Source organism: Trichosurus vulpecula, chromosome 3 (genome assembly GCF_011100635.1).
Source record: "Trichosurus vulpecula isolate mTriVul1 chromosome 3, mTriVul1.pri, whole genome shotgun sequence".
NCBI lineage: Eukaryota > Metazoa > Chordata > Mammalia > Diprotodontia > Phalangeridae > Trichosurus > Trichosurus vulpecula.
In genome coordinates, this window is record NC_050575.1 from 124,740,295 (window position 1) to 124,759,989 (window position 19,695).

General features: G+C 43.0%; 1 protein-coding gene across 3 annotated transcripts in view; it reads left to right on the forward strand.

The window, feature by feature from the left end:
* The window catches only part of LOC118841770 (DAB2 interacting protein), a 293,167-nt gene that overhangs the window by 126,789 nt on the left and 146,683 nt on the right, over positions 1 to 19,695 (forward strand). For all 3 annotated transcript variants that reach the window (XM_036749385.1, XM_036749382.1, XM_036749381.1), the window contains exon 3: positions 9,501 to 9,619. In XM_036749385.1, coding sequence (XP_036605280.1) covers positions 9,501 to 9,619 — 119 coding nt within the window. The remainder of the gene's footprint in view (positions 1 to 9,500; positions 9,620 to 19,695) is intronic.

A 19,695-nucleotide genomic window follows, 5' to 3' on the forward strand; every position in this document is an offset into this window, starting at 1 on the left:
AAAGCCCACATACCCAAAGGAATGAGTCTCTAATAGTGGAATTTCAAACAAGGTGATAGACTGATAGAAGAGATTTTTTTAAGTGGGGCAGATCTGTTGGCTTCCTTCTCCTCTTATACATAAAGCATATACTAGTTGGGGATTGGGAGAAATGAGGGAGCAGCCTGCAATCTAGCCTGCTCATGACCAGGAAGCCTTTCTTTTAAAGCTGTGAAGACAAGATCTCAGGGTGTGAGAGAACCTAGCACATTCATCACTGTAAACTGCTACCCATCTTAACAGCAAAGCAACAGGAAAATTCTGTACGCACTTGTTGGCAGTACTTGTTGGCAGTGACTGGGCGGGGTTCTTTCTTTAAGAGCTCAAACATTACTTGTTCTACTTCATATTCAATGAAATCTGAGGCAAATGTTGCTACAATAAAATTCATTTTTTAAAAAGAGTCCAGGAGCCTTAGTGGTCTACAAATAGAATTCGAACCTTTGATGTGGTTTGGCAGTCAAAAGGGTTAATTTTAGGTTATATCAACATAGTCTGGTACTCACTACCTACCCCCCCCCCCCCCTTACTGAGCTTTGTAGAGGAAAGTCCAGTCAGAGGTGAAGCCTCATGTGTATTTATTTATATGTGTCTATGTGTCTATATGGTCTTAGTCTGGAAAACCTTATGTGTTTATCTGTGTTATTAATATATGCAGATATAGTTAGTTCATAAACATTTATTAAGAGCCTACTATGTGTTAGGCATGTTGCTAGGTGCTAGGGATACAAAGAAAGGCAAAAAAAAAATAGCTCCTGCCCTCAAGGAGCTGACAGTCTAATTGGGGGAGAAACATACAAACAACTATGTACAGACAGGTTCAAAATAGGATAAATTGGAAATAATCGACAGAAGGAAGGAGCTGTAATTGAAGGGAATCTGGAAAGGCTTCTCATAGAAGGTAATATTTTTGCTGGGACTTGAAGGAAGCTAGAGAAGCCACAAGGCAGAGACCAGGAAGAGGAAGAGCACATTCCATGTGTGTCTGGGATAGCCAGTGGAAATGTCCTGAGTGCTGAGATGAAGTATCTTAGCTGAGGAACAGCAAGAAGTCAATATCTGAGAGCTGAAATCAACATCCAAAGGACATCCTGTGTAAGCCATATTAGAACAAGAAAACCCTCTGCAGTAATCCCAATAAATAGTTATCCAGCTTTCACTTTAAAGCCCTCCACTGATTCCCTACTAGGATAGCCAGTTTTAGCTGTGCTGATAACTCAATATAGGGAAAAGAGATCTAGACTTGGAGTCAGGACCATGAAGTGCTACTCCTATATCTGTTTATAACTAGTAGTTGTGCAACCTGGATCCAGGTTTTTCTGCTCTCTGGGGCTAATTTTTCTCATCTGTAAATTGAGGGGTTTGGATGAAACGATCTCAGAGGTCTATTTCAGTGAGAAACATTGTGAAACAAGGATCTGTCTCAGCCTTTGCCCTGAGATTCTGGGATCAAGTGAGGAAAGATGAAAGTGGGGAGCAGCAGCTCCCCTCCACCCCAGCCTAGCCACTCACTTTCTGCTTCTGTTACTATAGCAAGCCCTGTCATACATTCATAATTGGTGTTTCTACATGCCTTGTTTCTGTAAAATATGCAAAATGATCCCTACAAATGCAAAAGATGCATGATCTTTTTCTCTTTTTATTTATGTTCAGTTTTGCAGCATTTTTGGCTAAGCCCCAACTAAAAGACATTATCTTCAAAACCTCCTGCCTCTTGCATTTTTTATTCTGCCACTAGATTCGTTAATTCACTCTTTCTTCCCTGTTACATTCCACCAAAAAAAAAAATGAACCCATATTTTAAAAAATGAGGGAATGAGAGTCAGGAGATATGGGTTTGAATTCCAGCTCTACTATTAACTCCATCTCTGGGCAAGCCATTTCTGTCACTTGGCTTCGGTTTCTGTCTTTGTAGAATGGAGTGGTTAGGCTAGATGGTAACAATAACAACTGGCATTTATTAAGCTTGTTAACATTTACAAAGCACTCCACGTACATACATGGTGTCACTTGAGTCTCACAACAGCCCTATGAAGTAGGCATTACAGGCATTGTCCTCATTTTAGAGATAAAGAAACCAGGGCTCAGAGAGGATAAGTGATTTGCCTGTGGTCACACAGCTAGGATGTTGTCATAGCTAGTATTTGAACCCAAATTTTCCTGACTCTGAGTCATCCATTATACCATGATTCCTATCGTAAGGACTTGGCCATTTGTAAGACAAAGACTTCTATGTGTGGAATAGTGTTAGTTTCCACACTTTCTTCTAACTGTAATCCTATGTGATCCTGAGTTCAGTTATTTGTAGTGGTTGTGGATTTTTTTTTTAAATTACAGCAGGGCCCACACACATTTGTTGTTTATATTGTGAGATTTTTTTTTAGAATGTATTTCTTAAAAAGAATTCCATGAGGACAGAGGACATTTTTGGCATTGCCAACATCTCTACTCTAACCCTCCTGTGACAATCAAGGGCAGAGATTCCAGAGGAACTGTTTGTTTTGAGCCCTGGGAGAAATGGGCTCTTGTCTGACTGGCTCAGGGCCATAGCTTCTCCAGACATCTTCCTTGCGTTTGATAGGGAGTCCCTGGGTACACCCATGACAGCTAATGCCCCCTGGGGGGTCTGTTTCTACCCCCCCACCTCCAAAGTCCCTACAACTCATTAGCTCTGCCAAGTAAGTATTCACAATCCTCAAAAGTCTCATTTCTTCCCACCAAGCTGGTAATGAGAGCTGTGCTGGTTCCTTCTGGTAACAAGAATTGTAAAAACAATGGGAAACAGAAGAAAAGCAATGTTTTATTGTAATCTGAACTCTCAGACCCTTCACTCTGGTACGCTACCTCTGCCCCACACCTTCATTATTCAGCTTTGAAATGTTCCATTGCAGGATGATCTGTGATCATTTTTGATGATGATGATGATGATGCTTCTTTTCTCTGCCTACCATCTCTGTCACTACTCCCGTGGCACATGGTAATCAAGTTATCCTACCTTCTTCTTGCATCTTCTCTTCAGTCTTACCTATGCTTTCAAGGACTATCTTAAATCGGACCTCCTCCAGGAAGCCTTTCCCATCTACCCAAGCTCACACTGATTTCTCCTTCCTTTGAGTTTGCTCTCATATCACATATTGTTTGAAACACTTAATTCAACACTTAATTCAATCATATGTTGCATCATTTTGTGCGCTTGATTAAATATATCATGTTCTAGATAGCAATACCTAGAGGACAACTATAATATTACCATTCAGCTTTTTTTGTCATGGTAACCACCCAGACCATAGAAGGAAGGAAGTTCAGTTTTGAGAGCCACAAACATTGAATCAGGAGTTGGAATGTAATGGAATAGAATATATCTCTTAATGATAATGATAATCACTGGTATTTATATTATATTAAAATCCTACTGTGATGTCTCATTGTGGCATGGAGGTTATCCTGGATTGTGTGTTTTTTTCCATTTCATTTATTTAAAATTTTTTTCAATTAACATGCATTTATTTTTTCCCTTTCCCCTGTCTCCTGATTAAAAAAAAACATTAAGGAAAATAAAACCTGTGTAACAAATAATACATAGGCAAAACATTCTTACACTGGCCATGTCCAAAAATGTATGTCTTCTTTTGCATCTTATATCTATCATTTCTCCATCAGGAGGTGGATAGCATGCTTCCTCATCAGTTTTCTAGAATCATGGTTAGTCATTGCATTGACTAGAATTCTTAAGTCTTGTTACATAAATTATTCTCCTGGTTTGACTCATTTCAGGCAGTATCAGTTCATACAAGTCTTCCTATGTTTCTTGAAACAATATCTTTCATCATTTCAGATATTGTTCCAAATTGATTTCCAGAATAGCTATACCAATTCATAGCTCATTACCAGCAGTTCCCTAAAATGTCTGTTTCCCCACAGCTCCTATACTTTTTTAATCATCTTTGCCAACCAGATGGGTGGAATAAACAACTTCAGACTTGCTTTAAATTGTATTTCTCTAATTATTAGTTATTTGGAGCATTTTTTAATATAGCTATTGATATGTTGGATTTAGTCTTTTGGAAACATCCTGTTCCTATCATTTGAACAAATGTATCAATTGGAGAATGATTCTTATTCTTACAAATTTGAATAAATTCTTTAAAGATATGAGTCCTTTATTGGAGAAACTGCCTATAGATTTTTTTCTCACTTTATTGTTTCCCTTCTAATTTGAACTACATTGCTAATGTTTGTGCAAAACCTTTAAAATATTATGTAATCAAAATTGTCAATTTTATCCTCTGTGATCCTCTTAGTCCTTTGCTTGGTCATGAATTCTATACATAGATCTGAGGGGAAACTTCGTCCTTTTTTCCTCTAATTTGTTTTTTATGTTTTTTATTTATCATGTATCCATTTAGAATTAATATTATTATATGGTGTAAGGTGTTGGTCTAAACTTGATTTCTGCCAGACTGCTTTCCAGTAGTTTTTGGTGGAATATTAAATATCTGCTCCTGTAGCTGGGGTCATGACCTCAGAATTTCAAAGATAATGGCAGCCAGTCAGATTAGGCTTGAAAGGTTTCAAGTACAGTCCAATAAATGCAGCATTTTAATACAAAGTCAGTATGTGGTCATTCTTTTTTATTAGGGAAAAAACAACTGGGAAAATCAAGAAAGGTTCCTTGTAAGAGGAGACAATTGAGATGAGGCAGAAGTAAAGAGAACAGTCTATGTTAAAAGCTTACTTCCAGCCTCAATACTCTCAATGGGTTTAGGTCCTTTCCATCTCTAACATTTTATATTTTAATGCAGAGATTCTTAACCTGGGGTCAGTAGTCACCCCTCCCCACCAAGGGATCCATGGAAAGATTTCAGGGACACTACACTTGGATATGAAATATATGTGTATATTATATACATCAAATATATAATACGTATATTAAATTATTATGTACTATATATTTCTTTTCATTAACTTATGTATTCATCATATGCTAAAATATAGCATAAATATATTAAATGCATTATATATTTATAAATATTCTTTTTGCTAACCTATATACTATATATTTAATGTATTATTAAAATATATTACATATATTTTACATGTATTTAGAAGAGAGGAGGGGGTGAAATATTCCATGTAGGAGAACAAGTGGGTAGTAGGAAGGAAGGCTCTCTAGTTTATACAGGTGAACCTTTGAATGGCACTTAACTCCTAAACATTGACTTTTTGTTGGTTATTGCCCTCTGGGTGTTTACTGTTTAAAACAGAGGTTCTTAACCCTCTGTACTTGAGCTTGTTCTCTTTTAATACTTTGATAATTATACTTCTATATAATTGGTTTCCTTTGTAAACTTACAGTATTCTGCAAAAGGGACTGTAGGTTTCACTGGACTGTCAGAGATCCTTGTCACACAAAGCATGTTAAGAATTCCTGATTTAACAGAATTATATATGGGTCTCTTCTGTCATGTGGTTACTTTCCTAATTTGCCTGGCTAGTAAGTGTGGATTTCTGTCTAGTGGATTTTCTTGCACTTGGTAAAAGTGCCTAGCTAAAGATAATTAAATTCATTATGATCAGGTCCCTCATGAAAATTCAACCGTTCCTGCTTTCTGGACTATCAGGGCTTCCTTGTGTTTGTGGAATACCTTTGAAACACTGGTTGCATTTCCTGTCAGGATGGGAAGTAGTATCTAAGGATTCAAAGGTGAAACAGACTGTAAAGATCATTCAGGCCTACCCCCACATGTTTTACAGATGAAGAAAATGAAGGGCAAAGAGGGTGGAATGACTTGCCTAAGGTCACATAGTAAGTCTCCTAGCTAGGTCTCCTGATTCAAATCCAGTGCTCTTTCCACTGTACCTACTGCCTCTTTACTTGATAAAGAGGCTTTTGGACCCCCAGACCTCTAAACCAGACTGACTGGAAGATCCTCTATCCTGGGTACTTATTTATGGGCCAAAGAGCAGTTCATGGTATACTGAGCCAGGTCCGGGAAACCTGGGAATGGAATTTGGCTTCATTCCATGGAGCAGATTCCCAAGACAGCTATAGATGCTTTTTTGGCCTGGGCTTCCATTGGGGCAGGAGTTGTATGAACCACATTTCCAGACAGGCCAGGGAACCTCCCGTTACCCCCCCTTCCACCCCTTTCACTTTCTGTGCCCTGCTACCTTCCCATCTTCTCCAGTACCCAAACTCTCTGCCAGCTCTTAACTTTCCTGAGAGAATCTAAATTGAAGGAGGTAGGAGGAAAGGAAAATGGGTGTCAGGGATACATAGGGTCTCCTCTAAATATGGCATAAAGACATGTGCCTCTTTTGTCTGTGTTAGAATTAATAGATAAGTTTGACTAAAACGAAAAGACCAGTGGCCTGGGAGTCAGAAGACCTGAGTTCTAGTTCTGGCTTTGCGATTCACTACCTGTGTGACCATGGATAAGTGTTACAAGTCACTCATCCCTTATAGATCTAATTTTCCTAACCTATAAAATGAGAAGGGAGATATCTGCATATTTGTGTGTATGTATGTATATGTGTAACCACACACACACACACACACACACACACACGTATATTGTTATTTAGTCGTGTCTGACTCTTCATGACCCCATTTGAGATTTTCTTGGCAAAAACACGGAGTGGTTTGCCATTTCCTTTTCCAGCTCATTTTACAGATCAGGAAACTGAGACAAACAGGGTTAAACAACTTGTTTAGTATCACATAGCTAGTAAGTCTCTGACACTAGATTTGAAATGAGGAAGATGAGTCTTCCTGACTCCTGGCTCAGAACTCTATCCACTGAACCACCTAACTGCCTCCAAGGGATAAAGTATTAAGGGACTTGCCCAGAGTCTGGATTTGAACTCAGGTCATCTTGACTCCAGGCCCAGTACTCTATCCACTGAGCCATCTCACTGCCCCACAGCCATGGTTATCTTTCCCCCAAATCTGCCATGCCTTGTGCCTACCTGAGTTCTGTTAGCGATTCAGCAGCAGGGGCCATCACAAGAACCATCATAGACCTTGTTTTCTTATTGTGTTACTCACATAGAGGAAATTTAATATTCAGATTATGTAGAACATTAACTCTTCAGAATAAGCAAATAGCCCATTGGAGTGATGCCATTATCTCCCTGGCTTGTGGGGTAGTAGGTGATCTATGTATCCTAGGGCACAGATAGCATCTAATATTTGGAACAGTCTTGGAGTTGGTCTCCATCTCCTCTTGGCTCCTCACCACCATCTTGGTCAGGTATCTCTTGGTAATTGAAAATTTATTTGTCAGCCCAGTGAAACATTGGCAGCTCAGAGCAGATCCACCAGGTTCAGGGGGACTTCCCTGGGAAACTGAAGGGAGATGACACAGGTTTGACTGAGTAGACAGCTGTTTTTGCAGCATCGCCAGCCCCAAACCTCATAAGTCTTTCGTTTGGGACAGGTGATCACTTCACAAACATTTACTTAGCTAGGTGTGGTAGGAGATACAATGTGACTGCCACAGTCCCTGTTCTCATTGGGTTCATAGTTTTGTTGGGGAAATAAAACACACCTAGAGAAAGCTATAGAGGAAGAAGAATATAGTGGAAAGGGCCCTGGACTTTTGGAAGCAGAGGGCCCTGGTTTGAATCCCTACTATGTGTGATTTTGGACAAGTAACTGAACTGCTCTGGATAAACTTCCTCTCTTATGAAAGGGAGAGATTAGACTAGATTTTTTTAAAAGATCTCTTCAGCTTTTAGTCTCATACTCTTCTGATGATACAAGACAATCTATGAAAGTGCGATTAGATGGGTTCAAACTATTATGGCAGCTATCTAGGAGAAACACTGGATAGAACTCTGGACCTAGAGGCAGGAAGACTGAGTTCAAATCCAGCCTCAGATACTTACTACCTTGGGCAAATCACTTAACCCTGTTTGCCTCAGTTTTCTCATCATAATTGTAGCTGCCTCCTGGTTTTTGTGAGGGTAAAAATTAGTTACATAAAGAGAATGTAAAGTGCTTAGCAAATCTTTAAATGCTATATAAATTCTAGTTGTCATCATTATTATTATGGGGTTCAGGGAAAGGAGAGAACACTCCCATGGTTGGGGGAGGAGGGGAGAATGATCAATGTGGGCTTCCTATAGGAAGTGGCATTTCACTTGATCCTTCCTTTCAAAGGGAAGACTCTCAAGTCTTAAAGGAACATGGAGAGGAAAAGAGTCCCGATTTTAACCTTAGCTGGAAGACCCCATAGTTACCAATTAACATCTTAGCTGTGAATGTAGTGGATAAAGTGCTAGATGTGGCAGCAGGAAGACCTGAGTTCAAATCCTGCCTCAGACACTTCTTAGCTATGTGACCCTGTACATGTCACTTAATCTGTCTCTATTTCCTCATTTGTAAAGTGGGAATAATAATAGCACCTAACTCCAAAGGTTGTTGTGAGGAGAAAATGGAATATTTGTAGCTGGGCTGAAGCACAAAGTGGTGGTGGTATTCTTAGGTTTACCCTGGTCATACTTTGCCATTCTAGCATGGATACAGTAAGACAGCTGTCCTCGCCACCCTCTCTTCCCCGATTTTTGTCTTTTCAAATTTCATAGCCCTTTTGGAATCATGGAATCATAGATCGAAGAGATCTAAAGAACATAGAATGTTAGCCCAGCCCCCTCATTTGACAGATAAAAATGAGACCCTATGGGACTCAATGACTTACCCAAGGTCATACAGTGAATTAGTGGCAAAATTAGAATTAACTCCTTGCTTTGTCTGCATAACCAGGATTTTAGCTTTTAGAGTTCCCACCTACCCTACAAAGCCTCCGTCTAAACAGCGAGAGGATCTGCTAGTTCTTGGGAGAAGAAGGAAAACACCTCTGACTTTTGATTAGGCAGGGAGCCTGTTGTCCCCTGAGCCTCCTTGAATGGCCATGACCTCATTTCAGTAAGATTTGATGAAATGGTTCTGAAGTAAGGAATGGGGGCTACAGTGGTCCCCCACTATACTGTAGGTTCTTGTGGCCCTTCTCCCCCAATCTTGCACGCGCGCACACACACACACACACACGCACAGAGGCAGACACTAGTTGGGGATGCTGAGGCAGGGGGTACTGGACTCCCCTTGCCCCACCCAGAGACCACCCCCTCTCCTCCCCTCTTAGTTGCAATCTGCTATTCAGGCTGGTGGTTGCTATGGCAACAGAGGCTTAGGGGAGTCTCCCGTCTACGTCGCCCGGCTGGCCGTCGGCTGGAGCAGATGTGGGCTGGATCCAGCCCTCCGAGGGAGCTGGAGCCGGGAGCTGGAGCTAGAGCCGGAGCAAGCCTTGCTGACAGCAATGCGCATTGGCCCGGGCTGGGCGGGAGCCAGGGAGCCTGGGAGCCGGGAGTGCCCTCCCTCCGGGCCCCCTCCCCCGGGGCTGCCCTTCTTGTCCGGGAGGGCTGGGGGCTAACCTGCTCTCCTCATCTCCTGCCCGCAGGGCTTCCTCAGCCGCCGGCTCAAAGGCTCCATCAAACGGACAAAGAGCCAGCCCAGGCTCGATCGCAACAACAGCTTCCGCCACATCCTCCCTGGGTTCCGGAGCACGGACAATGAGAGGTAGGTAAGCCCAGCCAGTGGCCAGGGGGCGGTGTCTGGGGGAGGAGGGGGTGAAGGGGGGCACTGTGTGTGAGGGGGGGTAGGTGATTGGATGGGCACTGGCCCCCACCTCCAGCCTGACACTGATGTTGTGGGGGGCTGGAGGGAGGTCGAGGAGAAGCTTTTGGTTTGGTTTTAGAGAAGGTGGTATAGAGGGTCTAGGTGAAAGGGGCCGGGGCAGCGAGAGTGTGTTTGGTCCCACCTTCTTTGTTCCTCTACTCCAGTCTACCTTTCTGGGGTCACAACCTGGCTGGAAAGAGGCATCTGGAGTTTCTGCTGACCTCCTGCCCCATGCCTGGTCCAGCCCTGTCAGCAGTGGTACCTGTGTTGGGGGATACTAGACAGGAAGGGGGACTTCGGCTGAGGCTAGGGGAGAAGTGGCACAGAGGGAGATGGGGGGCTTGGCCAGGAGGGTACAAAGATCAGCCTCCCCTTCCCCCTTCTCAGTCCTGCTTCCCCTCCTATTTTCCTTGGGTCAGGGTCCATTCAGGGAGAGAGAAATGGTAGAACCTCTGCTGTTTATCTGTCCTGTTTCCTCTCTCCCTCTTACAAGTCTGACCCCTCAATGGTATTGGAGATAGGGGGAAAAGCAGGGGACTTTTGGGCCCCATATAGTGTTGGGATTTTGGGCTTTGGTTTGCAGGACTAGCACAGAGAAGGCTCGGTGATTGGAGTGGGAAACAGGATTAACAGCCCCTTTTTCATTTTCTTCTCTTGTACCTTTCTGGCACCAGCCCTTCCCACCCCCCCCCTTGTGAGAAAGCCTGTGTTGACCCTTTGCTACCCCACCCTCCAGCCATTCTCTGCTACCTAGAATGTCTCTGATAGGTGTGAGGGCAGAGACTAGACTGAGAAAAAGATTTTAGGATTTGGTTTGAGGGGGGCATAGCACAGAGATAAGGGAGGAAGGGGCAAGAGTTGTAGATGAGAACCTGGAAGATCGGTGGTGGAAGAGAACAAAGGTTAAAAGGAATTAGGCCCCTTGTTTTAATTATTTTGTCCTTTGAAGATCCAGATAGATAGATGTTGACTGAATTGTAGATGGTAAGACCTGAATGGCTTTTTAAAAAATGTGGTATATGTGTGTGTGGGTGGAGGTGTGGAAAGGTGTTGTTTCACTGTCTCCTTGCCATTAAGAGACCTGGCTAAGTCCTTAAAAGCTGGGGTTATCAGGCTCAGACTGGAAGTCTACACATGTATACACACACACACACACACACACACAATGTATGGTAAGGTGTTGTTTTTTTTGGTGAGGGGGGGCAGGATGGGGGGCTTCAGCTCAAGGAGGAGCCTTCACCTTACCTTAACCTCAGTGATAAAGAGAACATGCCACAAACTTCTGGGACCCTAGAGAGACAGGCACATTGGGGGCAAGGACACTGGGGGACCCAGAAGAATGTAGCTTTACCAGGGAGAAGCATTCTCTCCTTAGGAACATCCAGAGTCAGTATCCTCGTATTCACTCTGCCGTCTGTGTTACCCTGGATCTTGAGCCGGGACTTTTCTTTGCTTCATTGGGTGGTATTTGAATGCTTCTGAGTGCCTTGCCTCCATTACACACACTAGTGACCAATCTTTCAGAAGTACATTTGGTGTCTAACCTAAGGGTGTTTGTCATATATAGGTCCTTGAGGGTAACTTGGAGAATAGTGACATAAAACGGTGAAGTGGCTCACCCTCTGGGACCAGGTGGGGGCTGGGGCAGGGAGGGAGAGGGAGGAGAAAGCAGCAGGGGAGAAAATGCCTATGTTCTTGGGGTCACATGTGCTCCAAGTAGGGTGCTGAGTTGCCAGGGAGAAGAGAAGGCAGCTTCAAGGTATGTGGCTAGTCCTTTCTATCTCTGAGTCTGCTGGTCATGTTTCTTCTTATGATGGGAGGCAGATGGGAGGATTGCCTAAACCAGAACCCTTCCTGGGTTGGCAGTACCTCTATAGGCAAGTCAAGAAAGCTGTTCCCTTCCCCCCTCCTTCCTCATCTCTCTTATGGATGATCGGAGCATGGCTGGGGATGTGTTGGAGGTTGGGGGGTGGGGGAGCTGGGTGGCTGGCATGAAGGCTTAGGAGGGAAAGAAAGCTGAAGGTAGCAATGGGAGTTTCAGAACAGATCTTTTAGGCAAAGGCATGCCTTCTTATGCCCTTTGGTTGACCCAGTGGGCACTACCTCTCTAGGGTCCTTTTTTTCTATAACTGCTCAAGCTCTGCTGGAAGTGCTGTTGTCAGTTTCCAGTTAGGATGCTGCTTCTCTGAGAGGTGAAGGGACAGATTATTTTGTCTCCTGAAGCCTTTCAGCCAGACTGACCCTCCTTCCCACCTGCTTCCTTGCCTTAGACCCAGATAAGCTCCCAGACACAGAAACAAGAAGCACATAGGCAGAATGAGTCGGATTTCTCACTCCTCCAGCCAATCCCCCACAGCAGGCCAAGGCGTGTAAGTTCCATATTATAGACCAGCTTCTCTAGAGATTGAATGGGCATTTAAGTGACCTAAGAGCTTTCTCGGGCTGCATCCAATCTTCCTGTGATTCTGCCTTCCCCTGAGGAGTCTCGCCAACCCATTCAGCCTCTCTCTCTCAACCTGGAAGCTGCTGTCTCCAAATACATTTCCATTTATTCCAAGTCCACAGCCAAGCCCTCTCTAACCTGAGGACCCTCAAATGAAGACCTTGGCTCTCCCTGTGCCCAGAGAGCCCCATATTTTGGGCTAGAGAGACCAGACAGTTTTAGGCACTTGGTGTCTTTGTTATAGCCTGGCAACATTTTCAGCAGCTCTACCTCTGTGACCGAGGACCATGCCCATTTCCACGTTTTCCTTTACTCACCAGTATACTTGGAGCATCAGGAGTCTCTGCACCCGCATGCAAGCGTTCATGTACGTACTCTGGCTATAAGGCCTTGTTTGGCTCTGGGTCTGTCATATGGCATACTGATGGAGTGGGCCAGCACAGATGGAGGTCCAGCCTCTGTATGTGGATCCACATTGGTGAGCTTGCAGTGTGTATGTAATGTTTACCTTCTGACAATAGGAATCAGGCAGCCCAGAAAAATGGACAGAGACCTCAGCTGTGGCTTCTGTGTGCTCAGGGTAATAGATAGAGGCATGGTGAAGATGACCTCTCTGGGTCACTTCCTGCCCTGGGTTTTTTAGTAGCAAATCTTAAGGGTACTGAGGAGGGTGGAGGGTGAGGGGGTAGGAGAGCACCTACCTACAGGCAGGCTATGGACCCATTTCCTGAAATGATATTAAACATTAGCAGTGTTAACAGGATGTCAGACTGGCAGTGGTGCAGCATCAGATTATTAATTTTATATCAACAAAATCTGGTTCTGTGGCATTCTCTGGCATAGGAAGAAAGCTCAGATTGCCCAAGAACAGTGAAAGAAAGGCTCTGAGTAAAAACTATAGATTGAATGTTAAACCGTAAAGCCTTAGAGTTGAAAGGTACTTTAGAAATATCTAGTCCAGGGATTCTTAACCTTTTTTGTGTGTGATGAGACCCTTAGGCAGTTTAGCAAAACCTATGGACCCTTTCTCAGAATAATGTTTTTAGTAAATAGGATTACTAAGGGAGCCAGAGGTTGGTGAAAATAAAGATCACCTTTTTCACATCCAAGTTTACAGACCTCCCTAAAATCTATACATGGATCCCTGGGGTCAGGGGTGGGGGGTCATCGATATACTTCTGATCTCAAGCAACTTACTTAAAAGCATATAATTAGCTACTGGCAGAGGCAGGTTGAGAACTTAGGTCTTTTGACTCCCAGTTCATTGTCCTTTTCATGACACCGTAAGTCATTTTTTACCAAAAATAAGGGAGCTGGTGGTCCAGATAATATCTAAGGTAGCTTCTTGCTCTGAGTTCTGTGTTCTTAGGACTAAAGTATCCTGACAAGGGAAGGCATGTAGGAGCCTACTCTGAAACAAGAAGCTACTGCTGTGCTGCTGAACTCACCCCATCTTGCCACTGTGGACGGAAAGACGCAAAAGGGTCTGCAGTCAAATTGCTGGGAGTGGTGGCCAGTCATGAGGAAGAGATTAATCCTCAGCTTCTTGTGACATAGAAGGCTTTCAGGGATCTGTCTTGTACAGTCATCCCTCAACTCAGCCAGTCTAAATAAGTGTTATAAAGTGAGAAGATGACTGTCATTTGAGGGAACTGGACAAATCACTCAAGAAAAGGGGTGGGGAGGGTATTTAGGGACCTTTAGCTGTCAAATGCTTTATTCCATTCCTGAGACCAAATCTGGGTAGGCACTGGACACTTCTTCCTTAGACTTAGGAACCAAGGTGTGTGAATGAGGTCACACTTTAGAAGTGAAGTATGACCCACACAGTGGGCCAAGGCTGGGAGCAAAGAAAGCAGATCATGTGAGCCCTGGCTTTGGGGGTATTTGTCTCATTTTTTAGGGTAGTTCAAGGGGTTATTACAATCCACTGTCATTAATGAAGTTGGTTCATTTTCAGAGACAGGACAGTGAGGAAGGGAGAAAAGGAAGGAGGAAGGAATAAGCATTTATATAGAGCCTTCTTTGTGCAAGCACTGTGTTGAGTGCTCTTCAGATATTATCTCATTTGATCCCACAACAACCTTGTGAAGTAGGTACTATTCACAATTGAGCAAACTGAGGCAAACAGGTTAAATGACTTGCCCAGGGTCACACAGCTAGTAAGTATCTGAGGTTACATTTGAACGCAGGTCTTGAACTCCAGGCCCAGCACTCTATATACATTGCAACACTGAGCTATCTCTGGCAATGGAATAGAGTCTGGGACTTCACTGAGTCACTGAGGTTGAAGGGGCCTCAGAGGTCACCTCAAAAGCATACCTGACAAGTGACTGTTAGTAGGAAGAAACCTCTTAAGTCCCCTCCACTTTAGGATTTTTCTAATATTATGAAGGTTTTCCTTATAAGCTTATATGTGCCTCTTTAAAACTGCCACGGGTAACTCCTTATTCTGTCCTCTGCAACCAAATAGAATAAATATAATTTCTTAAACAAACACATACACACACTTATAGTACTTTAAATATTTGGAGAGGCAGCTAGGTGGCACAGTGGATAGAGCACCAGGCTTGGAGGCAGGAAGATCTGAGTTCAAATTCAGCCTCAGACACTTACTAGCTGTGTGATCCTCAGCAAGTCACTTAACCCTATTTTCCTCAGTTTCTTCATCTGTAAAAATGAGCTGGAGAAGGAAATGGCAAACCACTCTAGTACCTCTGCCAAGAAAATCCCAAATGGGGCCACAATGAGGTAGACAGAAATAATTAGCCAAACAACAACAACAAATCATATTCCCCTTACCTCAGACCCTGAGTCATCTCTTTTCCAGATTATGCATTCCTAGATCAACCCATCCCTGAGCCCCTCTACTCTTTTAGTCTCTTTCTTCCAGATCCCCCCTACTTTCCTTCTTAAAGTGAGGCACCCACAAATGAACACCGTGCTCCAAGTCTGCTCTGACCGATGCAGAGTCCGGGGAGATCATTACCTCCCAAATCCCTAGCCGTGCCTCTCAGTGTAGCTTAAGATCCCACTAACCTTTTGAGTTGCTGTAGAACATTATTAACTTAATCTGCTTACAATTCTCAAAAACAGTGGAGTCAAACTCAAAACCACTAAACCTCCATAATGCTCCCCAGGGGCTGCATATTGACTTAGAAAAACCCATATTAACGTTATCTACATTACATTGTATTTATATTTATTTTGTTAATATTTACCAGTTACATTTTAATCTGGTTCCAGTGCAGTGTTGTGGATTGGCGTATCTGACATTTATGCTCTAAAACACTTGAGTTGAGTCAGAAGCCATAGGTTGAAGTCCCACGTGCTGACACTTACTAGCTATGGCCTGGGACAGGCCACGTGAGAGATCTTTGAGGCTTGGTTTCTTCTTCTAGGAAATGGAGAGAGTAATGCTTATACTACCCCTCTCAAAAGGCTGTTGTGAGGAAATTGCTTTGTAAACCATATAAACCCTATAAAAACGTGCCTTGACACTCTGGTTGTTATTGTTCAGCCGGACATCAGAAGACCCGGGTTTCCATTTCACCTTCACTTATCAGCTGTGAGACATTGAGCAGAGCGCTTTCTCCCAGACTCATTGAAGCAGTGGAACCCTTTACTGTACACAAAATTTGGACCCAAAATTTGAAGTAAAAATCTTGTTTAACATGATTTCTAAAAAATACTTATTAGGAATAGTGTGAAATAATTGTACTGATTTTTAAAACAATCTTATATCCATCAAGTTTATTTGGAACACTGGGGCAAGATGAGGTAGTGAAAAGAAAGTCAGAAGACCTGGGTTCAGAGGCCTTATTGTTACTTATTAGCTGTGTGGACTTGGACAAGTCCCTTTTCTCTCTCTAGACATCAGTTTCCTTACCTTTAAAATGAGAAGGAGTTGGACAAGATGATCTCTAAGGTCTCTTCCAACTTCAGTAATTTGTAAAATGATGTAACTCTTATCCATCATAATATCATCGGGTGTAATCAATGATTTAATCTAATTTAAACCAATAAGAAATTAACACCTTGTGAATGATTTCCACTTGTTTATGGTATTTCTCCACAACTTTTGGAGGCTGAGAAATCAAAGGTAGAAAAGACCTTAAAAACCAGAATTTTAGAGTTGGAAGAGACGTTGGAATGCAGGGTGTTAGAACATACATGTTAGAGGTGGAAGGGACCTTAGAACAGAAAGCGTGAGAGCTAGAAAGAGCTAGAGTTCAGTAAGTGTTACAGCCTTTTCATTTTACAGATGAGAAAACCAAGGCTGAGGAAGGGGATATGTTTTGTTCTAGGTCACACAGCTAGTTAGTATCTGGCCTCTGCCCTGTATCTCTTCCCTCCCCAGCTATCATATGACATCCTTGTCCATTATGTGGGTCTGTCTGGAAGCACTGATGTCAGTAGTATTTTAAGCCAAGATCCAGGGCAATGATCATGCAATTTAGACATGGTTCACTGCTCTGTAAGCAGCCTGGCCTCCCTGGCTCAGAGCCACATCCTTTGCTAGCCTAGGTGGCCCTTCTTTCTATTTGCCAATGACAAGGCACCTTCTTGAGGGTATGCTACCCACTAGACCCTTACCTCTTACCTGAAACAGACTTCTATCAACAAGCAAGACTGGAATGTGTAGCACAACATTCTAGAGAGGAAAGGAGAGCCAGGAGGCCCAGGATTCTAGAACAGGGGGTAAAAAGGGACCCAACCTTCTAGAACAGAGGGTCCAGCAGAAGCCCTCTACCATTCCCTCAGGCAGTGTCCAGAGCAGAAAGACTGGTAACCCTGAAACAAAGGCAAGTAACAGATCTGCCTAAGACCCCCAGCTTCCTTCCTCAGTACTGGCACATTTATCATGTTTCCTGGGGTGGTAAGAGATCCAGAAATTGCTTTCACCTCTTCCAGGAGTTCCCTTCTCTTTGCTTTTTGAAGTTCCTGTATAGGCATTCCCCATATAATGTCCCAGTTCGGCTTTTTCCTGGCACTGAGAAGCCCCAAACATATGGATGTTTGTTAAACGAGCCTCTGCCTTGGAAAAAATACTGTCATGAATTAATTACTAGCAGGAAAGGCTCTTCATCCCTCCCCCCATTCTCCACCCCACCCCCCCTTCAATTGGAACGAAATTCAGCCCTGGAAGACTTAATAATAACAAAATACCCTGTATTTTTACAATGCTTGTCTGCTTTTCCCAAGATTTCCTTCACACATTTGCTCATGTAGTCCTCATAACAACCCTGTAAGGTCACTGGAGTAGGGATTTTTATTCCCATTTTACAGATGGGGAAACAGGTACTAAGGGGGTGACTGCCTTAAGGTCATACACCAAGTTAAGTGGTAGAAACAGAATTGGTAGGATGCGGGGAGGGGGGGAAGGTGGGGCGGGGGGAGAGAGGAAGATGGAGAGGAAGGAGGGAGGGGGATACAGTCAATTCTGGGAGCTTTTTGACATATTTGACTCTTAAGACTTGTCTAAGTTGTCTGGCTAAGACTGTAAAACCTTCAAGACTTCTGGGAGGAAGTGTTAGGCATAGCATCTCTCAGTGATAGGAAGGGGATGAGGTAGCCACAAAATGATCACTGGACATTTATAAGAACCAATTTATTTTCTGCCTTTTTATTTTTATCCCTTTCCTTTTATATCTGTGGTTCCCTTGTGTATCTTCTAGAGATCTGAGCTGGGCAGTATTTTTAGTAATCATGGAAATTAGCCAGTCTGCTGAAAATATGGCCAGCTCAGGATGGGATTCCAATTCCAAGGGAAGTCTGAGTGTGTGTGTGTGTATTGGTGGGAGGAATTTCTTACATTAATACACACACATATAATAAAAGGGGATTCATCCTTTTGGAAAAAGCCTTCAAGTGCCCTCCTCCCCTGATTGTCCTTTCCTTTGCTATCGGCGGGGATTGAATGTGGTTATAACCATATACCTGAAAATCTGATTCATAGGGAATACTGCAGACTGGAAGGGCATTTGGGGAGCTACTTCCCTGATGTTGTAAAGGCAAGCAATAACTGATTGTTATTATCATAGTCTTATCAAAATGTAATGATGAAGAAGATGATGGTGATAGAAGGGCAGCTTGGTAATATGTACAGAGACTGACTTTGGAGTCAGAAGACATGGGTTTGAATCCTAGCTTTCCTACTTAATACCCATGTGACTTTGGATAAGTCATTTCCTCTCCTTGAAAGGAGAGGGTTGGATCAGATAATCTCTAAGGTCCCTTCCAGTTCTAAATCCTATGATCTATGGATAGCTCATATTTCTATAGGACTTAACAGCTCTCAAAGTGCTTTCCTTGCAATGACACTCTAAGATAGTGGGAAGTATTGTATCCATTTTATAAATGAGCAGATTGAAGCCCCAAGAGCTAAAGTGTTTTATTAAAAGGTCACACCAAGTAGAACTGGGGAAAACCAGGATTCAGACCCAAGTATCCTGATTCCAAGGCTCTTTCTACCACACTCTGGCTATCTACCTAATTTGACCTGAAGAAGCACTTAAACTCTTGCTAATGTGGTAGACTAATGGCTACCAGAAGTTACAGCCTTTGAATTTGTTAGAGGAGTCTAAATGGCTTTTCTTATGAGTAAGAAGAAGAACCTGGGAATTTTCTTGAGATGCTGGGAGACATTGGGGACCATAAGGTCAAGCCAGGCCTAAATACTAGCTACAGAGAGTAGATTAGAAATCTTTTGCTGGCCTCTAAAATTGTTTAAGGCAGTGTAGTATACAGTGAGAGAAACACTGAACTCGAAATCAAGAAGCCTGGGTTCAAGTTCTGATTCTAATATGATGACATATTGTATGGACTTTGGACATATCACGTAACCTTTTCAAGCCTCAGTTTTCTCATCTGTAAAATGGAAATAACACCTGTACTATTTTTGCTTTTGGAAAGCATTTACAACATATGAGGTACTGTTATTGCTATAATACTGAAGTGGCCAAATCTCAGTAGTGTCAAGCCAGTGAGGGTTTAGCATAGGGAGGAAGGAAACCTGGCATTCTTCGACAGGGATGAAGGGATTCCAACATTTTAGAAGAGGGACAAAGGAAGCCTGAGTGGAACTTCCTAAGATCCATTTTGCTGGGTACCAGACTGTATCTTATCCTTTCTCTGTGGCGTGTACTCAACGATAATGTCTCCCTGAGATTAAAGGACAATCTTAGGACCGCTGCTCTCCAAAAGGACATGCATTTATTTCCAGGCAACTGAATATGCAAATCACCTCTTTAATGGAATTCCTTTGCAAAATATTACTTGAACCAGAAAGTTAATTACCAGTCTCTAATTAATGGCTAGTTTAGAAGGCCACAGAGGAAAGTGAGAAGAGATTAGGGAGAGCCTGGAAAGGGAAGGAGGGAAAATGAAGCTTGCTCTTTGCCAGTGGATTATTTTTGAACTTTGCCCATTCCCACAATGCTGTTTCATTTGGTAGACTCAGAGAATCTCTGGGCTGGAAAGGATCTCAGAGAGCATCTGATTCAATCCTTACCTGATCATGAATCCCTTCTGC